The sequence below is a fragment of the Magnolia sinica genome, chromosome 2 (genome assembly GCF_029962835.1).
Source record: "Magnolia sinica isolate HGM2019 chromosome 2, MsV1, whole genome shotgun sequence".
Taxonomy (NCBI): Eukaryota; Viridiplantae; Streptophyta; class Magnoliopsida; order Magnoliales; family Magnoliaceae; genus Magnolia; species Magnolia sinica.
The window spans coordinates 118,212,658-118,225,369 of NC_080574.1; the positions used below are offsets into that span (position 1 = coordinate 118,212,658).

Below are 12,712 nucleotides of genomic sequence, written 5' to 3' on the forward strand. Positions count from 1 at the left end.
TCGGTTGCAAAATCAAATTTTGCGACGGATTTAGTCCGTCGCCATTTTACAACGGACTATAATCCGTCATAAATCTGTCGTAAATTAGATTTTAGCGATTTTGGTCCGTCGCAAAATTCACAAGGATTTTCGAGAAAGACGGGATTGGCGACGGACATTTTCCGTTAGCGACGGATTATATTCGTCGTAAATTTGCAATTTTGGCATAGTGAGTGGAATTTTTTGCAACAGGTTCTACTGAAATTTGGGTTTGATGTAAGCTGGGTAAAATCAGTTGAATCTTGCTAGAATAATAACTGGTTTTCAGTTCTAGTCAATGGGGTATGTTGTTGTTTCTTCAAGTCCTCTCGCGGGTTGAGACAAGGCGACCTCCTTTCCCCTAGCCTATTCATTCTAACCACTGAAGTTTTCAGTAGGGGTCTATCCAGGCTAGTCTCCCATGGGCTGTGTACTCCATTCAAAACTTAAACAAGGCTGCAAATAGGTCTCCCACTTGCTATACGTAGATGACACTGTCTTGTTCCTCAACAGTTCTACCAAGTCTCTCTAAGTGGTTAAAAACTTCATCTCCAACTTCCAGTCCGCTTCAGGCCAAAGTGTAAACCTACGTAAGAGTTCCTTCCATTGCTCCTCCAAGTTGTCCACTGCCAGGATTAGAAGCATCCAACAGATTCTTGGGATTAGCAAAGATGCGGGCTGTTTCTCTTACCTGAGAGTTCCAATAATCAAAGGCAGTATCAAATGTAACTCTTTCGCCCCCCTGCTGGATAAACTAGCTGCCAAGGTACAAGGCTGGAGTGCTAGAGTTCTCTCCCAAGCTGGTAGACTCACCCTCATCTCATCTATTCTTTGCAGTATCCCTATCCATACCTTAGCTGCCACGGTCGTGCCCAAGAAAGTCCTAAGGAATGCAGAAACAATGTTTGCCAATTTCTTCTGGGGATGGCGAGATGGCAAGCCAAATCTGCATTGGAGAAAGTCGTACTCCATTGTCATGCCAAAAGTCGAGGGTGGACTGGGAGTTAGGAAGCTGAAGGATGTAATGAAAGGCCTTCATTTAAAGATGGCGTGGGGAGCCAAACATGGGGAGAACGACAGCCTATGGAGTGAATTCATTCGCTCTAAATATATGCAAAACTCGGCAGACAACAACTCCATCAGATTGGCTCGGGTGCTTCCCCAATCTGGAAAATTTTAGAGGGACTTTTCCCCATTTTGGATAGACACGCCTAATGGGTGGTAGGCTGAGGCAACTGCATCATGTGGAACTCTAACTAGACCAGGCCGGGCCCTCTGAGTTCTCTCCCATCGCTTCACATCTCAGCTTCCATGAGAGACCTTAGAGTGGTTGACTTCCTAGATGCACAGCATCAAGCAAGATGCATCTCAAACTCTTCCAATTTGGCTCGAGGACTTTATTGTTAGTGGAGGTTTCTACACTTCTGATGTAGATGACATCCTTCTCTGGCCGTTCAATCCTACTGGTAATTTCTCTATCAAATCAGCTGGGAACATTAGTAGAGACAGAGGGAAGATTCTTCCATGGGCCAAGAAAGTGTGGCGCCTAAAGATTCCCCCAAAAATCTCCTCATTTCTGTGGAGACTACTGCATGGTGCTTTACCTGTTGATGATCATATTCAGTTAAAAGGGATCCACTTAGCTTCAATTTGCAACTGCTACAGGAACGCGCCTGCAGCTAGCCCTCAAGTCGAATCCCTCTCACCTTTTCGTACTTGGCTCTCTAGCTAATTGTGTCTGGCAGCGTTCAGCTGATTTCTTCGGGATTGCGCTATTCCGTCAAAACTCCATCCAAAACCGGCTCCATTGGTGGTGGCATAGACCCCTTCCTTATCGTAGCAACCAAGTGGGCCTCTGTTTAGCCCTAGCCTTCATTCTGTGGGAGGTTTGGAAAGCTAGGAATGCAGCCAAGTTTGACAATAAGGAGCTCTCTACTACTGGTGTTTTCTCTAAGGTTATATGGTGGTTGGAGACCCTCTTCCCCCAGATTGCGAGAAACATCCAGCGTCATCCTTCTTCATCTGCTACTTCCTCAACTATCCCCCTTGCCGGCTCTCCCCGTCCCGCCCGCTCATTCTCTATTGTCAAGTGGGTCAAGCCCAGAGAGGGATGTTTCAAGTTAAATGTGGACGGTTCCACGCTCTCAAATCTAGGCCCTGCAGGTGGAGGCGGCATCTATAGAGATCATCTAGGCAATCCGATCTTCACTTTCGTCTGCAGCTACGGTGAAGCATCCAACAATATGGTTGAATTGCGTGCTATTCTCAACAGTTCAAAATTTTGTTTGTCTCATGGCCTCTCTGGAGTCATCATTGAATCAGACTCCAGTTGGGTGGTGTCCTGTCTCATGATGGATTCCTTTCCCTCTTGGAAATGGTCCTATTGGCTGACTAGGGTCAAGATGCTCTTCTCTCGGGGTAATTTTCGGATAGCCCATGTTCTAGGAGAAGCCAACAGTCCGGCTAATGGTCTGGCCAAAAAAAATTTAGCAGAACGCAAACTAACAAGTTATTCCATGATCTTTCCTCCCTTCCTCGGATGGTTAAGGGCCAGGTTCGTATGGATAAAACAGGATTAGGCTACATTAGGGAGTATTCTAGAAACCTCTCTATATAGAATATGATAGGCAGTGCAGGCCTCTGCCCTGGTCCTCTGCCCGAATAGGCTTTCTTCTAAATTTTGCCTAGCAATGAAAATCATTTCAGGATTTTATTGTATTTTATTATTTTATTTTTTTTAAATCATTGATAGCTCCATACAGACGGCTAATGTTGCCACCCGTACTTACAACACCTGACCATCCTCACGTGGTAGATCCAGCCATGGTCAGGGACAAGGTCGATTTGGACCAAGACCAACCTTAAATAATTTGACAAGTCCACGTCAAATTTGTGACAGCGAGAACCATACCGCCAACACTTAATTAGCATCATTTTGATCATCACCAATTCTAAGCTCCATCCCTTGCTCCCAACCCCACCGCATACGTGGCCACCTGATCCTCTCCAACAAATGATCTGAAGTGGGATCCTGACAGTGGTGCGTGCTACCAATCATGTGACAGATGACCTCGACAATCTCAGCTCGTAATCTGAATATATTGTTCCTATGCAACCTCAAATTGGTAATGGTAATGGACTTCCCATTTCAAACATTAGTACGTCTACTCTCTCTACCATCTGTGATACCTTTGTTCTCAAAAATATTTTTCATGTTCCACAAATATATAACAAACTTATATTTCTAAATTCACACATGACAATGATGTGCTCTTTAAGTTCTATCCTAACTTTTTTCTTGTCAAGGATTGGCGAATGGAGAGAGTGGTGCTTCACGGACTTAATAAAAGGGGATTATACCGCCTCAAACGTGATGATGTATCTAATAAAGTTTCTTCTACTTCTGCTTTCATTGGTGAACAAACCTCCATGACCACCTAGCATCAACGACTAGGTTATTCCATGTTTTGAACCGTCAAAAATATTGTTGCATCTCAATCTCTTCCTATTAATAATAAAATTATTGGTTTTTTAGTTCTAGTCAATTATAGAATAGAAAAAAATCCCGAGTTGCCATTTTTTATATATAGTTATAATATGTATAGTTCACATCTTGAAATAATTGTTTATGATACTTATGGATCTGCACCAGGTTTTGAGTTTTGAGTTTTTTCAGGCTTTTGTCAGGGGTTTAATATTGCAAGTAGAAGTTACGAGAAAATGCAGGGCGATTTTTTTCCAATGGTGTTCGGTTGGGTAGGATTGGAAAATTTTTTACTAAAGATAAGGCAATTTGACTCTATTTTAGATCATTGCAGGGAGGAAAAAAAAGAAGAAGAAGATGAGCATAAATAGGTCCCATCAATGATACCTTCAAGAGGCCCACTGCGATGTCTTTGTGACATCCACTCCGTCCATCAGCTTCGCCAACCCCGGTAGGGCCTGAGCCTGAAAAACTAGGCAGAATGAAAACTTAGTTGGCCACCCACTGGCTCTAATTCCATATACAAATTTATACTAGCAGAGCTTGGACGAAGTTGTTATGGGCATCCATTGTAAAAACGAAGAAGCAGAAAAGAGAAGAGTGAGAGGAAACAAAACATGTGTCAAAACATGTGTGTTGTGAGATGTGTGTATGTAGATACCACCGAAATTACCAATTTATAATACTTATTTCCTTATCATAGTTTGATTACAAAATTAATAACAGCTGACCAATACTACCCTCACAATTGCCTTAAAAACAACCCATAACCGTATATCATGATATGCATATAACTTTATTAGGACTTAGCAATGGTTTCCCAAAGGAAATATTCTTTCTAGTTAATTACAAACAACTTCGTTAAAAATCCAACTAAAAGGAATGACCCAAGATTTCTTGCCTGTAGCCACAGCTCTTTCTTCTATTTTCTTCAATCTTGTGGCCAGATTACACACATAATCTTGGGCCTTCCGTCCTTCTCCAGATAGACCCATAGTAATCTTATTGACCTTCCACCTCGCCACAAAGAATTCCACCATATCCACGTAATCCCGGGCTGTATACACACCCATCCTCTCGGCCACACTAGAGTAATGATGGAAAAGGTCATGATCCTGACCGTCGAACATCAGATGGCCCGGCATGGTGATCCTTATCTTCATCATGTGGGCAAAGGATTGCATCATGGTGTCCGGATCGATCTCGAATAACTTCTCGACAATCAACGTGTAGGCTGTCTCGTGACGCTTCTCATCCGCAGCGATGGTGTGGCAGATCTTTGCCAGATTGGTGTCCCCATAGTACTTGGCATGCTTAGCTGTGTTTGCATGTGCGATGTAGGTTGCTCGTTCTTGGAAGGAAGTGTAGACGAATCCAAGATAAGGGCATTTCTCCAATCCCACGTCCTAAAGGGTAAAAATGAAATTTAAACAAAAAATAAATAAATAAATAAATAAATAAAACCTTATAAGGCTGTAGGTTATGTAATAGTGCTCCTATTTCTTCGGTATATTTGGACAAGCCGATCAATTTGATCCAGATCGTCTTTTAGATTGAGCATACAGTATTCAGAGTATTTGATCCTTCCATTAGCAATTTATGATGGTCCCCAACAAATGGACGGCACGAGTTGTTGTTTATAGGCTTCTTTTATTTTATTTTATTTTTTTATTTTTTTTGTCTTAAATGATTCCGACCATCCATTTTATGGGCTGATAATTGGATGGTTAAATTCGTTTGATTGGTGTGATATTTATAAGGCGATTCACGATATATGTTCTGGACCTGATGAAAAGCTAAGATCAGTATACTGTACAGACCAAGTATCCCGATGCAAGTAAGAGCTCTATAACCTACGGTGGCCAGAGAGCATTAGATCATTTGCTTGCCGGCAAGTAGAGATGGGCATCGAGTCGAATTGGACTGAGTTAGGGATGACCCGACTCGATTGGGTTTTGAAATAGGCTTGACCCGAACTCAATCTGACTCAGTACCGACTCCAGCATGCTTGACCCGATCCGAGTCCGAGTTTGGCTTGGACTACTCCGAAACAAGTCCGACCTAGTTAAAGTACCGAGTCAGGTCAAGTTGGCACCTACTCGGATCGAGAGATGAGGGAGGGAGGGAGCGGAGAGGAGAGAGAGGGGAAGAGGGTAGTAATGGTGGTGGGTGGCTGCCGGGCTTGGAAGAGGAGAGAGAGAGAGAGAGAATTTGGGATCGGATTGGGGTCGGGGTTGGGTGCGTCAGGTAGGGTTAGAGATACTTAGAAAATATGGTTTTTTATTATATACATACACGAATCCAAGTCGAGTCGGGTTTTGAATCGAGTCGAGTCTGACCGGATCAAGTTTTAGGTCGATTTAGATCGAGTTACAGGGTAACTCAAACTCGACTTGGCTTGAGTACAGATTAGGCGAAGCCTACTCGGTTCGAACAGACTCACCAATTTGGTTTGGGTTGAATCGGGTTTGAAGAAGTCAAACAAGTCAAGTCAGACGAGTCAAGTCGTCCCTTGCCCAGCTCTACCCGCAAGACATAAAAGCTAGAGATTTTTACCCCAAAATTCCCAATGAATCTAAACTTTACCAAATAATACCTCTATGATTAGAAATCATATGGAGGAGCTTCTTAAGGGATGAAATTACAAAAAATACTCTTAAGACTTGTGGCACCCACATGATGCATATAACATCTAACCCGTTAATGCACCACACCATGGTGACAACACAAATCAAACGTTAAGTCAGTCTGGTCATCAGATGGGCTACACTTGAATGAGGATGTTTTGAATGGTGTATATTATATTTTTATGGATTGGCCCACCTTATGATTGGTTCTGACAAATGTTTAGATTCTCTGCTGATAAAGTTGGTGTACATCCGTTGGATAGGTTGGATGTGAGAAACATACCACGTGGGCCCCACAACTCTTAATATTCTACTTTTATATATAAAAAAGCAAAAAAGGATAATAATGTAATTTCATCTCTTATAAAAGCACTGTCTCAAGAGACATCAGTTACTGGAGGTACTATTTGGTAAATTTTATTTTTATGAGGAATTTTGCAGTAAAAATCCCTAAAAACTTCTAAAAGTGGACCGAATAGCATTTGTTGCGGCCCACTGTAAGTTCCTGTGTGCGGAAGCTATGTGGACCACGGACATTCTCATGTGAAATCTACTCGGTCTAGGTTCTCAAACTCAGGAATCCAAATTATACAAGGCAGATCCAAAACTCTGGTGGGCCACGAGACAAGAAAAAGTTAAACTAAGAACATCCATCGTGGAAACCTTACTGAATCCCACATGATGTTTACATGCCATTGAAACTGTTCATAAGGTTATATATTATTATTACGATTAACTGTATGCACAAATATCATCCTCATCCAAAACTTTTGTAGCCCTTACAAGGTTTTCAATGGTAGGCATCAATCCCTGTTATTTCACGTGGGAAGATTCGATTCTGCCTTATTTTTAGACTATTTTGCTAGTGTGAACTTGTGAAACTGATGGACGGAATGCATTTCTCACTGACATTTAGGCCCCATGTAGCTTCTGCCCACAGAAACTTTGTAGCAGCTGAGGGCAACAAATTGGACACAGGTTGCCTGCCTAACGGCCTCTTGTAAGAAGTTCCTGCCATTAGAAGCTAAGTGGGGCCCATCTGTTTTGCCACTTATGTTAGTCCATGAGTCTAAAAATATGACAGAAACAAAACTCAAGTGGGCCGCACAACAAGTAAAAAGTGGTTAGGGAAATGCCTACCATTGAAACATCATTGGGTCCACTGTGATATTTATATGCCATCCAAACTGTTCGCATGGTCATTCCTACTAGGATGAACGAAAAACACAAAAATATTGGCCTAATACAAAACTTATGTAGCCCCACAAATGTTTCAACGGTGTACATTCAATCCTTATTGTTTTCTAGCGTGTGGGCCGCTTGAGTTTTGGATGTGCCTCAATTTTGGGCACATGTCCTGACATGACCTAGAAAAATGAAAGGATGGTGTGGATTTCTCACAAACATTACGATGAGATCCCATCTAGCTTTTGATCGCAATCTGAAGGCCTTGGAGATATATGCTCTCATTTTCTCGTACTACAGTTTTTTGGACATTGGCAATTGTCATATCTTGTAGTCAATATGATGAGAAGAACAGGAGAGAGTGGATATCTCCTCCTGGAGTATTCTTTTGTCGGAGAGTTTTTGTATAGAAGAAGAGTGTGAGAGAAGTAAGTCTTCTCTCTCTTATGAGTACGTATGTGAAGTCCTACTTTCTTTAGGACTTTGACAGTTGTCATATGGTGTGGTTGATATAATGATGAGAATAGGTAAACACGGTGGATCATCTCCTAAAGTATTGTTTTGTGGGAGAGTTCTTGCACAGAAGAAGGAAAAAAAAAAAACTTTAAAAGTGAGAAAGACTCAAGTTTTGTATTTTTATTTCTTTTATTTTATTGAGGAAGAAATCTCTAGGTTGTTGACTTATTGACTACGTTATTACCAAACCACATAAATCTCTATGCTTGTTATCCCTTGTTTTTTATATTTAGCCTCTTGGAATTTTGTTCGGCCTTTAGAGGGTTTTTTTTTTTTTTTTTAATGTGGTTTTTCTTTGCTTGCATCGGTGTGTAAGTATTTTTCTGCAATATGAAGAAACCTGTGTCGTAGAAGATTTAAAGGCAGTTAGGCCACTTGGGTCCCACATGCCATGCGGAGATGTTTTTTGATTAAAAGAATTCACATGCTCCAATAATTAGGGAGAAAGGGTGGAATTCAAGGGAATTTTGAGACGAAAATTACCATTCCTGAGCCGATGAGATACTGAATTGTTTTCTCGACCTGTCTCATGTCTACCCTTCCACACAAGTAGAGATATTTGTTGAGGAGGTCCCCATGCCGGTTCTCCTCAGCCGTCCAAGACCTTGTCCAGATGGCCCATGAAGTCGGGCTTGCACCTGTCTCATCCTGCGTACCAACGAAGCTATTGAGCATGGTTTGGTACGTAGGAAGGGCTTCCTCAGTGATCATATCTCCAACCAGGCATACGTAGTAATCGTTAGGAATGTCCACTGATCGGGCCCTTATTTCACGGATCTGATCAAAGAAATTTTCTGAGCAAGGGTGGGGCAGGAAATCCTGTGGCTGCCATGACTTCTCGACCGGTCTCAAGTGCATCAAGACATTGTTCGTGGCCCACTCCTCCATGGATTTGAATATTTCTATCTTTTCAGGTGGCATGGATTGTCTCACTCGAACATGTGTATCCTCCAAGCTCCTATGTTTTCCTATTTTACCAACCTCCCTACACATCAAAAACAGTTAATCCCAGGAAAAAAAAAAAAAGTTAAGAAGGAAGAGCACAAATATGAGCCATTCATCATGTGGGGCCCTTTTGATCAGTAACCCGACATGATTTCTTGGGCCAGGTAACATTCATGGTGGGCCCCACCTGATGAATTTCCTGTATATCTCACATACCCCAGCCCTGCCCTGAATTCTTACAAAGGTTGGGAAAACCTGAGTTTCTAGGTTTTTAGGGTTTCATGGTCTTGTCCATCGATCTTGACCCTAAATTGATGCCACCTCGTGACGATGAATCGATCGATCTCTACAACCTCTCCCTCTCTCTCTCTCTCTCTCTCTCTCTCTCTCTCTCTCTCTCTCTCTCTCTCTCTCTCTCTCTCTCTCTCTCCACCTTGGGCCATACCCAGGCTAGGCCCTATTCAAATGTTTTGGGCTGGATCGAGCTGGACTATTTTGGCCCAAGCCGGGTTTAGACTTACTTTGAACAATGCAGGCCAAGCTTGGACAGAGTTTGGCCAAGACCTATCCCGGCCCATTAAAACCTGTAGGTGTGGTCTTAAGTTGGGTACCAAAGCTCTGATACCATGAAGAAATTCATAAACCAGAGAGAGAGGCTTTCACACTTTAACATGTAATTCCTTTTGCTCAATGCATTTATTTATAGATTTTTACAATATAAGGAAAAAAAAAAAAAAAAGTTTAAGAGGGAGAAGGAGAAGTAAGAGTAGAGTAGAAGGAGAAGTAAGAGTAGAGGAGTAGGAGAAGTAGAAGAAGTATTGGAGCAGGAAGAAGTAGAAGTAAAGGGGTAAGAGAAGTAGAAGTAGGGTTCATGTGACGTCCTCCATACGTATCTCATATTTCTGGAGGACTTGAAGTCTTTCCTTATCAGGTATCAGTGGAAGTTTTGGTGGTAGCGGTACTATACGCGCGAGCCTGTTAAAAAAATAAGGAGAGAGAATTTTCGCCCTACCATAAGCTTACGAAACTGACAGAATGGATGTCTCAAAAACATGCTAGTGTACCCGGCAAACTTTGGGTTGCCCTAATTAACGACAACAAGTGAATGAGATAAAATGATAAAAATTATGTTAAAATAGGCAATTATCTTTTTAGCTACTAATAGCTTAATTTCTTAATTTGTTATCTGTCACTCAAAGTAGATTTCTAAAGTACGTGCTAATATCCATTATCAATTCCCCGCCATCTTTCTCAACTTTTCTTTTCTCAGGTGCTTGTGTGTGCCAATCGTCCTCATTTAACACGTATTATATCAGACTAATTATTAAAGTTGGACACCCCAAAGATCAGGCCGTTCTAACCACCATGTGGGGCTAACATGTCGATGTGAAGGATTTCGGATGGTTATTTACTGTTTTATTGAGTGGAGCACACCTCAATTACCATCCAACCTTGCATTACATTAACCGTTCCATGATGCTGCGGTGTTCAAAATTCAGGCCTATAAAATTATTAAGTGAGCCAAATCCATAAAATACACAATCATCCAAAAAAATCTCCAAATTCTGTTGGTGCACCATACGCTGTTTGGACCGACCTAATTTTTGAGCCATCCAACGTATACGACTGAGAAACCTAAGGCGCGTTTGATGTCAGAGGCGCGCACAACTTAGTGGACTGCACACATATTTCATCCATCTTAGTTTATTCACACGTATGCAATATACACAAGTGACACGTGGGCTAATGCGACCCCACATGTGTGGACTGTGCCCTACAGATCTCCGAGATTAGAAGATCATATTCACCCATCTTAGGCCATTCTCTTCCGATGGACCCTACTATGATGACCGTCGTAGATATATCCCAGCGATCATGCCGTTGAAGTGGTCCAATAGGAAAAGGCCTTGTGCTTGCATCATCTGATTGGATAGTTTTTTGACAATGTGACTATCAGAATAGAGCACACCAATAGCAATGAACCATGGGTTTGAAGGTTTTTGGATAATGTGACAATCATGATAAGGCCTACCGATGGCAATAAAACATGAATAGTTAGAAAGCAAGAAGAAGAAAGAGAAGGATTGAAAAAAATTAAGAAATCTCACATGGGTTTACGTGGGAAGGCTTTGGTCATGAAAGACCATGGAGATAGAGGTCTTGAGAAAGGATTTTCTTTTCCAGTAGGAAAGAAATATTGTAAAGGAATATGAGAAAGAAAAGACATTTTTGCTTCTTCTTGAGAGAGAGAGAGAGAGATAGAGAGAGAGAGAGAGAGAGAGGGGTTGGGGATGAAGGGAGATACTTGTATTTAACGGTGGAGGAGGTTTGGATATCGTGGTTCTGGATCATGAAAGTACCATTGAACTCACAAGGACGGTGGGCATTGAATTCACAGGGAAATTGGTTGTACTTGCCTTGATATATGGTCAAATTCCCTAAAGAGATTCAACCGTTCAAATATTCCGAGGGTGGCCTCTGACGAGCCTTCAAACATTACTTGGACCAAAATACCCTTTGTCCTCGATTCAATAGTTGTACGGTTTTCCAGTGAATAAAAAGTTACATCGTATTTAATGACATGTAGGGCGTGGGCAAGGCCCAACTCGTGGGGCCCACACTAATATATGTATATAATCCATTCCGCCTATCCTTCTTGCCATGTTATTTTAGCGCTAAGGCCCAAATATCAGCCTGATCCATTGCTTGTTGAAAACCACGATCCATACAACATGACAACCACGACCCATATAACATGGCAACTACGACCCATATAGGCCCACATTGAAGTATATGTATCATCTATGTCGCCTATCCTTTTTGCTGTGTCATTTTAGGGGTAGGGACCAAATATCAGCCTAATCCAGCGCTCGTGTAGGCCACAAAATAGAAAATAATGCTGACTGTTGAAACTTTTCAGGCTCATTATGACGTTTGTTAGAAGTGGACACTGCCCAAAACAGAACTTTTTGGGCCCACAACAAATTGGCTGACAAGGTGGATGGATCGGATCACTCCATTGTGGTCCTTAAGCTATGGTACTTATGGTTTGGTAGAAAAGGAAGTGAATACGTTGAAAACCACGATCCATGAAACATGACAACTACAACCCATGCAAACCACGACCCAAATGGGCCCACATTATTTATGTGTATAATCCATGCCGCCCATCCTTTTCGTCGTGTTATTTTAGGGCCAGGGCCCAAATATTAGCCTGATCCATTGCTCGTATGGACCACAAAATAGAAAATAACGGTGATTATTGAAACTTTTCAGGCTCACTATGATGTTTGTTAGAAGTGGAAACTGCCCAAGTTAGAACTTTTTGGGCCCACGGCAAGCTAGCCGACAAGGTGGATGAATCGAATCACCCCTATTATGGGCCTTAAACTTTGGTACTAATGGTTTGGTAGAAAAGGAATTGAACACGTTGAAAACCACGATCCATGTAACATGACAACCACGACCCATATAACATGGCAATTACGACCCACATAAACTACAAGCCAAATGGGCCCACATTGATGTATGTGTATAATCCATGCCACCCATCCTTTTTACCGTGTCATTTTAGGGGTAGGGTATAAGACTCGTATCCTAGCCCGTACCGTTCCATAAACTTCCGCGATCCTTCTAGTCGAATTCGGACGACCCGCGACGCGTAGATAGCATTGCAACCGCGCCATCGCCGCGGTTCCGACGACGCGCCTTGTGCGTCAATGCGACGCTCAAATTATGAGATCCGGCCCATGCATTATCTCGATCGTTGATCGCTTGATCGTGGGACCCACCTATCCTTGTTGTTGTAATTCCCTAGAAATATAATTACTATGATGTCACCCTACCCTACCTCTACCCCTAACCCCTTACAAGCAACCAACCCTTCCCTTTTTCCCATAAGTCAAACTCATTAATTGCCATCACATCTCTCTCTCTC

At 42.1% G+C, this 12,712-nt stretch overlaps 1 protein-coding gene across 3 annotated transcripts; it reads right to left on the bottom strand.

The window, feature by feature from the left end:
- Nucleotides 1–4,193: 4,193 nt before the first annotated feature.
- Nucleotides 4,194–11,040, bottom strand: LOC131237463 (stearoyl-[acyl-carrier-protein] 9-desaturase 2, chloroplastic-like). Of its 3 annotated transcripts, none has more exons than XM_058235234.1 (3): nt 10,884–11,040; nt 8,314–8,815; nt 4,194–4,908 (listed from the first exon to the last, which is right to left on the bottom strand). In XM_058235234.1, the coding sequence occupies exons 1-3, from the start codon at nt 11,000–11,002 to the stop codon at nt 4,345–4,347; spliced, it is 1,185 nt and encodes a 394-aa protein (XP_058091217.1). In that variant the 5' UTR covers nt 11,003–11,040; the 3' UTR covers nt 4,194–4,344. The 3 variants fall into 3 exon arrangements, with proteins under 3 accessions (XP_058091217.1, XP_058091220.1, XP_058091219.1); XM_058235237.1 differs by having other exon boundaries at nt 4,198–4,908; nt 8,314–8,811; nt 10,884–11,002; XM_058235236.1 differs by having other exon boundaries at nt 4,199–4,908; nt 8,314–9,750; nt 10,884–11,022.
- Nucleotides 11,041–12,712: the final 1,672 nt, after the last annotated feature.